Here is a 13,728-nt window from a genome sequence, read left to right on the forward strand (position 1 = left end):
AAAAAGATAGGCAGGAGGAAAGCTGCATCCCCCCCCCACTCCATCATTCGCAATTGCTCCTTTGCAGAACTGCTTCTTCCCCAGGAAAAATAGCAGCAGCCGTTGGGGGCCTTTGTTGCTTTGCAGAACTGTGTGATGTTGTATATCCTGCATTGTGTCTCTCTGTATCTTGAAAACTGCTCTTCTTCTTCTTCTTCTTCTTCTTCTTCTTCTTCTTCTTCTTCTTCTTCTTCTTCTTCTTCTTCTTCTTCTTCTTCTTCTTCTTCTTCTTCTTCTTCTTCTTCTTTGGAACTGAGCTTTTTCTAATGCAGCTGGACTGGCTAACCACCTTTTGAAGGAAAATGTGGCCCTGATTCAGTTACCCAGCATGCTAGCAGAAGCCAGTGCAAGGGCTCCTGATAGCACAATGGGGCTCTACTCCTCTAAATCTGCTTGGGGTGTATGTGCCAGGAGACCCCCAAGAACAAGGAGGGAGAGGGGGGGGGGAATTGTTGCACCAGACAAGCAGAAAAGCATGATCAGAAGAGTATGACATTGAATTCCTCCCCTAGAGTTGAAAGTGACTTAGGCCAGCGTCTGCCAATGCAGATAACACACCTTACCATCTAGAGAGGAGTCCTGAAAAATCATCAGGTCCAGAGTTTAACATTACCTAACTGCACCTGAGCCTCCCTTCTCAAGCATACTCAGAGGATGGGATCCCCATCCTATTTTATCTGCCGTGCCTGCCTTTGTTGTGTTTTTGCCTTATAGTACTGTGATCCTTGTGACTTTTAAGCATGGTAAGCATCGTAAGGAAAACTGGGACATTCCAGGGTCAAAACAGAAACCAGGATGGCTTCTGCAAATCTGGGTCTGTTTCTGGAAAATAGGGACACTTGGAGGGTGTGTAAGCAACCCAAATTAATGCACGAAGCATTAGAAAGGCAGGGTGACCACAGATCTCCGCAACTGTGCTCCACACACAGAACTAGGATCTATTCCATCTGCAATCATACTGACCCACTTACAGTATATCCTTTCAGCTAGGCTCTGGTTACTGCGGGAAAAGTCAAGCAGGTGCAATTCCCTTCAAATCAGCTCCAATTTCTGCCAACCTTGCATAAATAGCATGTAGTCATAGGAGTTTTTGTCCCAATGTACAACATTTTTCAAACATTTATGCAGTTTAGAGAGACCGTTCTGAGGGTTTTCACTGGGATTTCACTATCCTCATTAATTTGACAGAATTGGGAAACATTTATTCTTGATCAATATGATGAGTTCTGTTTGGCTGCGGTACCTCGAAGTCAGCGTAAGTAGGAGGTATCGTAGCAGACGCAATTGTGAGAATTGACCCCTAGTATCAGAAACAGCAGAGGATATAATCTTGGAATTGGGGGCTTTGTGTTACAGTGGTCCTGGCCTGGTCCTGTGTGGGGGAAGAAGTATTTTGTCTGTTCGTTACAATGGCCATCTGTCATGGATGCTTTAGTTGAAATTCCTGCATTATAGAACTAGTTGACCTTTAGGATCCCTTCCAATTCTACAATTCTGAGTTATTTTTTGTTTTGTTTTTTTGTATTATAACCTGCCCTGCAGGGCAGTATAGAAATTTAATAAATAAGAATACTCAAGACATGCAGAAGTTGGCATCTCATTTGCTTTTAGCTTCGATTTTAATTATAACTTGAATTAAGAGGGGCGGGGGGGAGAAATGTTTCAAAGTGGTCTTTTATTCTAATGTTTTATTTTTATGTAGACAAGCTATATATATCTATATATATCTATATATACACACACACACACACACACACACACTGTATAAGTTTTGTCAAATAAAAGCTTTGTGTATGTGCTTTTTTGTGTGGTTATTAAAAAAAATCAATAAAAACGGAAAAGACACGGCCTATTCGAAAAGAAGGTGTAACGGGGCTTTTCCTCAGGGCAAGATGGTTCCGCATAGGAGCCACGCCCTTTAACGGCCACTCTGCGTGGCCAAAACCCAACATCTGGCAATAATAGCGTGTGTGGCGAGAAAGGACACCGCGTCACGCTCGGCTGCACGATCTCGAGCCGCGGGCGGGGCTGCGAGAAGCGCGCGGCGCTGTTGCTGGGGAGGGGGCGGCGACGTCGACACTCTCAGCCCGGTCTCTTCGGCGCGCGCGCCCTGCCTCGCAGACACACCCCCTCGCTCTCCTCCCCGCCCCCGCCCCTTCCCGCTCTCACGTCCGGGCATTCCCTGGCTGGCTTGTCGCCTCCCCGCTTACTGACAGCCAACCGGCCCCGCCCTTCCTCTGGCCCAGTCAGGCTCCTCCCTCCCTCCCTCCTTCTCCTCGCGCCGACCTTTCCCCTAGTTTCCAGAGGGTGGTTCGGCTACTCGGCTCGCCGCCGCGGAACGTGCCCACGAGGGGCCTTTCCTGCTATCAGCATAGCTGCACGAGGCAATCACGCCGCCCGGCGGAGCCCATTGGCCAGCCCGGAGGAAGCTCGTGCTGCGATTGGCGAGCAGCCTCTCCCCCCCCTCTTCTCCTTTCGTTCTCTCCTCCTCCCTCCGCCCGCCTCCCAGCTGCTTTTGCTGTATGGAGTGTTTTGGTGTGTTTCCCTCTGTGTTTTGGCTGCTCGCCTCCCTTGGAGGAGGGAGGGAGGAGGTAGGGTGGGAGGCAGGCAGGCAAGCAAGCAAGCAGGAGGAGGAGGAGGCGGTTCTGGCTGCAGCTCTTGCTGGCTTTGTCACATCGCTGCTGCCTGCGGGAGCTTCCACCATGCATACCTCGCCCTGCGCCGAGGCAATGGGAGATGCCCCCGCGGTGAGTACCACTTGCTGCACGGGGCGACGCGCGGGTGGGGGCGCGGATGCAGGGCCACGGCAGCGATCCCACCGCCCGAGGGCAAAAAAGCCCAGGCTGCTTCGATCTTACTCCCCACTTCTGATCCTCCTCGCTTTCCAAAAGGTGCAAACGACTTGAGGTGCATGCGGGGTGTGAGGGGGAGGCGTGCGGGGAGTAGAAAGGAGAACAACTATCTTTGCTAGCTTGCCTTATTTATTGCTTTATTTAATCTCGTAACCGCAATCCATGGGTTGCCAAGACGCCAAAGTGATGGGAGCGAGAGATGCGCTGCTTGCGCGCGTGGCGCTGGGGGGGGGGGAAGCAGCCTTCCTCTCTTCTTATTTTTATTTTATTTCTATGGACTAAACTTATATACCGCTTTTCGCCCGTAGATCGCCGGGCGATCGTGGCAACAAAGCCCATTAATGCTAGCATTTCCTCCGGGCCAGGTCCTGCTAACTTACTTGGACTTGGTGAGGCTTATGATGGTGCATAATAGGTTAATGCTGCTCTTTTCCTCCCTCCCTCGCTTCTGGTGACTGGGAGCTATGCAAGCATAAGCGTGTGGGATGCCCTGTACGTTTGTCCTTCTTGCGCCACCCCCACCCCACCCCACCCCCGATCCTGCCCCGTGTTTATTGGGAAGGAAGTTCCGCTTAGTTTCCATGGTGTATGGCAGACTTGCCAGTCAGTCCAGCCTGCACGAAACTGCTGGTTTGCTGGATCTAGGGTGGTGGTGGTGATGTCTTTACACTGACGCACATCGAATAATGTGCATCAGCATGAGTAATCCCAGTGATCCCGCAGTTGCCCGGTTGTTGCATGAGTACACACACCCCAGAGATTACAGTAAATGCAGGGAGGAGTGGTCTCGCGGCTTAGGGGAGGTGAGAGCCTTAACCTTTGGGGAGGGTTTCTTTCTTTGTTAACTTGTGGATCATTGCAGAGAGAGTGCTGGGTCCCGTCCCCCCCCCCCGCAGGCAGCCTTTACTTTTGGACCTTGTGTGGGCAGAGCTACCCCGCCTCACAGGGCTTCCCAGCAGTGGCTCAGCCAGAGACCACCACCCACTTGCTCACATGGCTATTTTGATGCATGACGTCGCTCCACTCCCCCCCCCGAGCTATATTTGGAGTGGGTGGTTGCTCTGGATCCCATGAGGGGGGGAAAGAGAGCCTTCCGCCTCATTCCCTCCCTTTTGGAAGGTGGCGCTTCGCAGCCTTCCATCCAATCCACGTGGGCATCGTCATTTTGCTGATCAGCCTGCCGTTCCCTCCCCAGTTTTTTTTTAATTGTTATTAAAGCAAAAGCAGTGCAAGGAAGGGGGAAGGTCGGTTGGGCAATTGGACCTGCCGTTTGGTAGTGCTCCTTGGTACTGTACAGTGAATTGGTGAGATATTTCCTGCCGTCTTTGTGATGGCTCTGAGACTGCTTTTGCAGCCCGCTTCTGTTGTGCTGTGTGCCACCTCATCCAGCTAGCCTCTGCAGTGTCTGGGTGAAAGGAGGTGATTTAAGGACAAGCCGCCAGGCTGAGTTATGGAGCCTCACGTGCCTGCTTGGAAAGCAGACCAAGGCGCCTTAAACTTATTTCCTCCTTCCTTCCAAAGCTTATCAAGCGATTGTGGATTAATAATTGTCACGAACTGCAAGCGAACCTAAAATTCTTCTTCTTAGATCTTATTAATTTGACGCAGATATAATTTTAGCACCCAAGGAAAATAATGTTTATCAGTTGCAAGCAAATGGAGAATTCCTGCTGGTTTTTAAGCATTTCTCCTCATATTCTGGAATCTTTTACCTCTTTATCATTAAATGTATCAGTTTCAAGATTTCCCGTCTTGCTCCTCTTTATCCCCAGATTCTTTGAGTTCATTTGAGTATCAGATTTGTGATACCATCTGTTAAGTTAGCTTCGCATTTCATATTGGCTTAACAACGTGAATAGGTGCTTTCTGTTGGGTTCATTCATTATTATTATTAATAGTAGTAGTGGTACAGTAGTAGTAGTAGTAAATATATGCACACGGCAGTTCTGCGGCACCTAAGGGAGCATAATAATTATCTTTAGGCACTATGTGGCTTACTGTCCAGCTGGCTGATTCCACTTTCCTTTTTATTCTGGGCTTCTAATTGCCAGTTTTGAGTGTGAATTGAATAGGGAGTAGAATCCTGTGCACGTGGGATTCTAGACTAGTGAAAGGGATTTGCATTGCACTTATCTGCTATAGGGAGATGCTCATGACTAACAAAATATGGTGGCTTTGACCGATATATGAATCAACCATGCTGGGCATTTATTTCAGCGGCCTGTTGTGTTACCTGCATTTATTACTCTTTCTAAGAAACCATCACTGAACAAAACTGGAGATAAAACGATCCCCCCCTCCATGTCTCGTCTTCCCTGCAGTTTTGGAATATTAACATTAAGTACTGTGTCATTCTGGGAAGTCACTTTAGAAAGTTGAAGCAATGCTGCATATGTTACATCTTCTTGGACCTTTCCCAACACACGCACACATGCGTGTGTACACCCACCCACCCATACCCACCCTCTCTCTATGTTGTTGCCATGGTGGTGCAGTCTGTGCTAACTGAAGAAAGGAATAGCTTTCCTGTGGAAGAGCGAAGTTGGCAGCCAGACTTTGCTTTTTAAATATATCTGGCGCCCTGATCCAATTTGACCTGGACATAAAAAAAGGTATTACTGTGCAACTTAGTTGTACCAGAAGATGAACAGGATATGTATTTGAATATGCATCAGACTCAAAGCAGTGCAGTGCAGGAAAGCAACAGAATTCACCTGTGAATTACCTAGCAATTGATATGCATGCATGCTGAGTCAGCTCATTGGTCAGGCCAGCCTAGTACTGCTTTCACTGACTGGCAGCAGCACTCCCTTGGCTGCCAGCCATTGCTACCTGTTATTATTTTAGCAGGTGATAGATAGAACATGCAGGGGATGTACTGTACTACCGGTAAGTACTAAGCTTTAGCCTTTCTTATGCTCATTCCTTGGAAAAGACCCTGATGTTGGGAAAGATTGAGGGCACTAGGAGAAGGGGACGACAGAGGACAAGATGGTTGGACAGTGTTCTCGAAGCTACGAACATGCGTTTGACCAAACTGCGGGAGGCAGTGCAAGACAGGAGTGCCTGGCATGCTATGGTCTATGGGGTCACGAAGAGTCGGACACGACTAAACAACAACAACATGCTCATGTGTGCAGACTTAGAAACTGGATTGGGACTCTGGCATGTATGTTGCCTTTTTAAAAAAGCGGACAATAGGGCATATGCTTGTTTTCCGTGTGACTTACAAACAATGGCTCACTTATCTCTAGGTTGACATTGTGGACATCTATGAATCTATACGTGAACGGCATCGTCATGACAGTGAAAGGTCTACTTGTAGCACCTTGGAACAGAACGACATAGAAGCAGTAGAGGCACTTGTTTGTATGAGCTCCTGGGGTCAAAGATCACAGAAAGGCGACCTGTTGAAGATAAGGCCTCTTACACCTGTCTCAGATTCAGGTGATTTCTCAATGCACACTGAACCCACGTCTGAGTTGCCTAAGGATTACAACTTTTTATCCACACTGGTAAGGAAAAACTAAATAAACCCTGAAACAAAATGAATTTGCATGGAATCGATATGAATATTTTAAAGAGGAAAGACATGAATATGTCCCCATTTAATCTGTTAGAAGTAATTTTTTGGTTTGGCTTGAGGGCATTTATTATGCAGTAAGCTCTAAAGAGCAGCATGTTCTTTCTGATATCGGCCATACATTTCCACTCACAAGTACAGTTGCTTCAGTTTAGTTAACCATGTGTTTGAGGTTATTTTGGAATAATGCAGTCTTCCCTATCCTGGGATCCTCCAGATGATGATGATTATAATAATATTTATTTATTTATTTATACATACATACATACATACATACATACATACATACATACATACATACATACCCCGCCCATATGGCTGGGTATCCCCAGCCAACAGAATATGTTTGCGAACCTTTTTCAGACCATGGCCCCCTTCCGACATTGTTTCCTTCCTGTGCCCCTCCCATGCAGTTGCCCCCCCCAATAAGTTACAGTCAATACAAATCTGAGGTTCTGCTCCGCCAACAAAAGCCTGCCCCCTAACAAAAATCTTGGCTATGCACCTGCCTCCCCCGTCCTACCAGTAGAAAGATAGCTATTTAAACACTTTGCTTTCAAATAGAACATGTTTTATAACTTTCATAATTTATCCAAAATGCAATTATACAAAATGATAGTAACATAATGAAATTTTGTGGAAACCAAAAAACAGAATAATGAAGCTGGAAGGGACCCCCAGGGGTCATTTTTCTAGTGCAACCCCCTGCAACGTAGGGAGTCCAGAACCTCCCGAGGGAGATCCATCTTCCATGTATTATTAAAAAGTAAACAACATTTATTTGACCCAAGTTATTTGAAACAGAGGAGGAAACCTACAGGTGCAGTCCAAAAAGCACACAGGGAGTTCAGTATATATGGGAGAATTCTAAAAAGCAAGTGGTCCTCGCTGACCTGCTGCAAAAAGATCTTGTCATCCAGAGGAACCCCGGCTGCCTAGATAAAAACACTATAGCCCCCCCCTTACCTGGGATTAAGGCCCACTGAATTCATTGCAGCTTTATTCTGAGTAGACACTTGGTTATTTACTACATGCAAGTCAGCAGCACTAGATGACCCCACTCATCAAAGTGCTGGAGTGGATTTCACCCCATGCCTTGCAGAACCAGGCCGACAGCAGAAAAGACTGTAAGATGAGCCCCTCCTAGCTAAGCTAATCCTTAATGATCTCTCTGGGGGAAAAAACCAAACCAGGGTCTTTGAATATCATTATGGTTGTCTAAAATGTTTGTGGGGGGGAAAGTAATAATAATAATAATGAATAATAATGTGTCTGACTTACATTTAAATGTTAGAAATATGAAAGATAGGAATGAACATACCTAAAGTAGTATTTTGGTATATGTATACTACCTCTGCTTCTCTTCCCCCCTTTTAAATATAGTGTATGACACCACCCTACAGTCCAGATTTTGTTGAGCCTTCCACAACAGCACCGCTTTTGTCCCAAGCCACTTACTCAAAACCGAGGACAATCAAGACGAACATGTCTGCCTGCCTGATCACTCCTCCAGGTTGTGCTCTTCCTGCATCCAAGCCAGCTGCCCTGAATTTGGGGAGGGAGTCCAGCCAGAAGCCAGCAAGAGGAGAGCAAGTTGCTCCTCAGTGTTGCAGAGCAAGGGCAACCAGTGTGATCCGTCACACCGGAGACAGTCCTGGTTACTCCCACCTCCCTCCTGTGCAAACAAAAGCGGAAGCTGCGTTGGGCCCCAGTGCTTCTGCAGACGGGCACGAGGCGCAAGACGAGAGACACCCCGCAGCCTTGCAGGACTGCGACATTGCGGACAGCATAGCTTGTGACACTTCGCCAGGACGTGAACCGCATTTTCACGGCTCAGGTTATTCCAGAGGCACCAGCAAAGGACGTGAACCTGTGAGGCTTGCTTCGCAGCAGACCCCTTTCCCGAACGCTTGCGAAAGTGACCTGCAGCAGAAGTCCCCCTCGCTGCTAACCTCCCCACTATCCAACCCCCAGGTGATCTGCCAAATGATCCCGTTGGACGGACAAAGAGGTATGGTCCCAGGCTTCCTAAAGCCCACTGCTCAGATGGCAGCGACGGTCAAACCCATCCTACCCCACACAGCCCCCGTTTCTCAGCCTGTGCTGATGGGGCCTTCCATGCCTCAGGGGACTGTTATGTTGGTTCTTCCGCAGGCTGCTGTTGCCCAGGCGCCTCCTTGCCAACAAACTGTGATGTCTGTTGGGAATACCAAGTTGTTGCCCCTGGCCCCTGCTCCGGTTTTCATTGCCTCCGGCCAAAGCAGCGCACCTCTAATTGACTTTTCCCGGAGGAGAAATTACGTTTGCAACTTCCCGGGCTGCAGGAAGACGTACTTCAAAAGCTCTCACCTCAAAGCCCACCTGCGTACTCATACCGGTATGTATAGAAGAGATGTGGATGTGATCTGCCTCTTCTAATCCCTCTGTTGCAGATACTCAGGTGGGAATGTTGTTGCTTACGTAGCCAAAAGGACACCACACAAACCCAAGAGGGGAAGAGCTGTAGCTCAGTGGTGGAGGAGAGAGAGAAAAAAGCCTATTGGGGTGGCAGTGAGGGTAGACTAAAAGCCCAGAGAGGGCTTACATGTGCTCAGTGTTCCCCTCCTTGTGGTCTGGAGCCCTCTATTGGCTCAGGATACAGAAAGTCTGAAAAGAGCCCTAATTGCTTTGAGTAGGTCTGAGCAGGTCTACAGGCTTAACTTCTAAGTAAGAACAATAGCACTGTGCAGTAAGTAGACTTAAGACCTGGTGTAACTTTAGGGAAATTTAAAGAGAAGGGTTATTTCATAACATGGGCTGTCATGGGTGTCATATTCTTTTATCTTGGGGGCGAAAAATACTGACCTTTATTGTTTTAATTGTAAAGACTGTAATGTAATCCCTTGACAAAAGAGTATGTCCTGGGATGTGTTGGGAACAAAGGTCTTCTTTTTCTATAAAACTTCTTGCTCTATTTATTCTTTAGAGGAGAAGCCCCCTGAGTTCTGTAGAACTACTCCTTAGTAAGTGCAGATTCAAGAGCCGTTCCTGCAGTTGCATGAATTGCCTCTTGTCTACCTTGGTCCTTTATTCACGCAATCTGCTATAGAAAAAAAGCCATTCCTAAACTAGAGAGGCAATGTATGACCTCTTTGGTAAAACCAGCTGTCTTGTTCTTGGGTTCCCTTTGATTCCCCCACCTACCTGCCCATGCTTCCTTCTTTCCAGGAGAGAAACCTTTCACCTGTAGCTGGGAAGGTTGTGACAAGAAGTTCGCCCGCTCCGATGAACTCTCTCGCCACCGCAGAACTCACACAGGGGAGAAGAAGTTTGCCTGTCCGGTCTGTGACCGCCGATTCATGCGCAGCGATCACCTGACAAAACACGCTCGCCGCCACATGACGACAAAGAAAGTGCCCAGCTGGCAGACAGAAGTTGGCAAACTGAACAGAATTGCAACCATGGAGAAGCCTAAGAGTGATACTTCTTTGAGCATGCTTCTGCCTATGCTGTCTTCTGGCTAGCAGGCCTGCTTTGGAAGATGAACATTTCAAGAGGAACTTGGGTGGTTTTCAGAAAACCAGCTTTGACTGTTTTTTTTAAGTATCCAAGAGTGGTTGCATTTATATTGTGGAGGAGGAGGAAAATCCTGTAGTCTACTGCCCTCTCTTCTTCCTCCCCACCCCTTTGTATTAAGCCCTATTTAAATGTTAATGTTTTATTTCTGCCATCCTTTTGTTTTCTCCAATGCTTTTAGGGCATTCACCAGCACCTGGGGGGGGGGCATTTTTGGTGAAAATGTTGGCATTGGGCTTTTCAAACCTTTTTTTTCTCTATCTTACGGGTTCAGCTTTAGTCTGATCTTGCAAAATCACCCTGTGAAGAGAGTGATAAGCAACATCAGAGGTACCATTTGGAGATTTTATTGTTTCCCCTGAACGGAATCCAAACTAATTTGTAATTTCAGAGTGTCTGAACTCCAGTCTAGCAACTGAATCCACTTTAGGATAACCTGCTGTGCCACGTTTTAAAGCAGTGTCGTTCTTTCCCAAATGTCTGAATATTGAGGCCTAGGTATTGTTGATGCCTATAACTAGCTCAGGACCAATTTAGGTGCAGCACTGACCATGTGCGCCCCTACTGGGAAGTCCTAACCTGTGTAGTAACTCCACATGGTTAACTGCACGCACAAAAGGTTTTAGCCCTAGACACCATTCCATAATGCACACCCTCTGTTAGTCAGTTGTTGGTGTGTAAACACATGTGGATTAGTGGATGTGGTACATCGGCTATCTGAAGCTCCTGTATGTTTATGATTGTGCAGTGGCAGCACCGCTGAGTGAAATGAAAGGACGGCTGATGGAAGAGAACTAAAATTAAGAGTGGATCATTCAGCTGCCATTTCACATGATTTGCTCGATTCTGTATACATAATATTTAATCAAGCTGAGATAATTGTTCTAATGATGATGAGAAAGCATGAACAGATTGTGTGAACAAAATCCCACTTGTTGCTTCCCTGCTTGCAGTCTCCTGGTCTGACTTGAGTTGGGTAAGTGCGGTGGACCTTGTTCATGTGTATTTTGTGGCAAAGGAGTGACCCCTACATTTATTAATTGCAACGTGAGAAGTGCCCTTTTAATTTGAGTGCTGGTAACTTTTGGAAGGCTTGGGGGCAGCTTGTCTGTCCGTTGGGACGGTCCTGCCAAAATGCAAGGACTTCTGTATATCCCATCTTCAGAATGGAAGAACTTTTGGATCCCATTCCCTTCAAAGTGAAAGTTAAGCATGTCCATCAATATATCCCTTATGACTTCGGTGGGAAAAATAAGTGCCTAGCTTTGGATTATGCCCTTGATCTCTTAATAGTAATGAGTATAAGGACCCCTTAAGGGAAATGCCCAAACCACATTGAGCTATTGTTTGATCTAAATAAAGTCGGGGGAGGATTTATGATTTGAAGTAATGGCTGAAAATGCAGCGCCTGCATAACCATTTTTATAATCATCCAAGCAGACATTTGAAAATCTGCTCAATGACACAACCACAACAGACAGCACCTTAAATAATTCTCACTTGAGTAGTTCTTGGTAAAGAGGATAAACAAGGCAACAGAAGCAATTGGACATTCAGGGTTCAGCACTCAAATCAGCTCCTGCCTTGCCATTTTCAAAATGAGCTGGATTTATAATGGGAAATTGCTGACTGGCAACGGATTGTTCCAGATCAACAATTTGTTTCTCACAAAAGTGACCCAAATATTCTTAGCTTTGGAGCAAAAGTGCTTTGTGGATATGGTAACTGCTGTTGTGGTGGTCTCCTTTTCCACAGCACATTGGATGAATGAGTGAAATGAAAGGACGGCTGATGGAAGAGAACTAAAATTAAGAGTGGATCATTCAGCTGCCATTTCACATGATTTGCTCGATTCTGTATACATAATATTTAATCAAGCTGAGATAATTGTTCTAATGATGATGAGAAAGCATGAACAGATGTGTATGTATATATATGTGTGCGTGTGGAATAAGTAATATCTGACACTTAATTGGTATCTGAAACTAGGTAGACCTCTCGCAGTTGGAATCTCAACCTGATTTCTTTATTATTCAGCCAAGATTGCAGTGCATTTGCCAATTTACGTTGGAGCCATTGGAGAATATTTCCACAAATGGTGGGAGTTTACTTGGCAACACATCTGGAGTAAGTGGCTTGAGAAATGCAGTTCTAAAACACCTGCGCCAATGTACCCTCAGTTTCAGCACAATGCCTAGGGCAGGGATATGGTATATGCGGCCCTCATGATGTTGTTGGACTCTAGCTCCCATCATCCCCAAACAGCATGCCCAATGGCCAGAGATTATAGGAGTTGCAGTCCAACAACATCTGCATGGCTGGCTTGGGCAGTACTGTTGTATAGGGTTGCCAGTATCTGCTTTTGTACCTCAGGCAGCAGCCTGATCTGCAGAAATCGAGAAAGTGACACTCACCCTAGCACTTTGCATGCTACGAAGAGCTTCAGCTGCTAAATTTCTGCAAGTTAGGGGCAGGATCTCTGCCAGGAAAAAAAGAGACTGGCTGGCAGCTCTATCAGCATCACATCATATGTTGGGAGCCTGCAGAGCCACTGAAATCAGTTTGCCCATTTTAACCATTTATCTACCTCCCTGTCCATTATTGTCAACTAACGTTCATGAAGTTGACCATAACAGAAGCATCCAATTCTTTCTCTTTTTTAAAAAAAAATTGTCATGGTCATGAATATGGGAATAAAGCATTGAAAGATTCTCATCTGTTTAAACCAATCTGGCCTATATTCCCAATTCAAGTATATTGGAAGCAGACTTCTTTTGAAATTGATGTTGAACCAATGCTGTCGCATGGTGTGAGCTACCAAGCCTATTGCAGGTTCCAACAGTATATTAGGGCTGGGCAGGTGATTAAGCAGATGGCAAGAATAGGAAGTTTCCTGAAAGTTGTCCTAGGTGAGTAGACTGCATTTTATGGGTCACTAGCTCCGCACGCATGGAATGTTACCCATACTGCACCTTACTGTATTTGTGTGTTTGATTTACTATAAATAAACTTTATTTCATGAGCCAGCAAATCTGTGGCTCCTCTGAAACATGTTAGAAGGTGCAAGATGAGTATAAGTTTCCCCCCCTTCACTTTACGGTCACCTAATTGAACAAAAATGAATACTATGCACGTTCAATGTTAAAAAAGGAGCTGGTGAGAAGGCAAGCTACATGGCAGAAATGCAGTGTATATAAAGCCAAATTGCAACAACTTGATTAGTCTGGAACCACTGTCTCTGCCCCTTTCTGTACAATATGCAGACACAATAGTCCACTTTTCTCTGGTATAATTCCATTGAAGTTCATCAAAAGTTGCCTGAAGTCAAAAGATTTCCCTTGTGCAATTGAGAGGCTTTTCAAAAAGTTTCCTAATCCCCCCCCAAAAAATGCTGATTATTACCTGACAAGATTATGGGGATTTATGTTTGGTGTAGTAAAATATTGTGCCTAATATTTTATAAACCTTGTTTTGTCTTTCTGTTCATTTTATTGTGGGATTCCTGTATTTGTGTGTATATGCAAATATTGTTTGTATTCCTTCAAGGGCTGCATTGTAATCCCTCTTCTAGTAAAGTGAATATTTGCATAGATGGTTTTGCCGTTTTCCTCCCCTCTGACAGCTCTCATCTTACCGCAAAACAGTAGGGAAAGAGGAGAAAGCAACATTTTTCTTGGTTGATGCAAATGCTTTGCATTT

General features: G+C 45.9%; 1 protein-coding gene across 1 annotated transcript; it reads left to right on the plus strand.

Moving 5' to 3' along the window:
- Positions 1-2,540: 2,540 nt before the first annotated feature.
- Positions 2,541-13,619, plus strand: KLF11 (KLF transcription factor 11). Its single transcript, XM_035109863.3, has 4 exons — positions 2,541-2,786; positions 6,146-6,406; positions 7,858-8,851; positions 9,682-13,619. The coding sequence occupies exons 1-4, from the start codon at positions 2,562-2,564 to the stop codon at positions 9,975-9,977; spliced, it is 1,776 nt and encodes a 591-aa protein (XP_034965754.2). The 5' UTR covers positions 2,541-2,561; the 3' UTR covers positions 9,978-13,619.
- The last annotated feature ends 109 nt before the right edge of the window (positions 13,620-13,728 follow it).

Source organism: Zootoca vivipara, chromosome 3, assembly GCF_965207765.1.
Source record: "Zootoca vivipara chromosome 3, rZooViv2.hap1.1, whole genome shotgun sequence".
Taxonomy (NCBI): domain Eukaryota; kingdom Metazoa; phylum Chordata; class Lepidosauria; order Squamata; family Lacertidae; genus Zootoca; species Zootoca vivipara.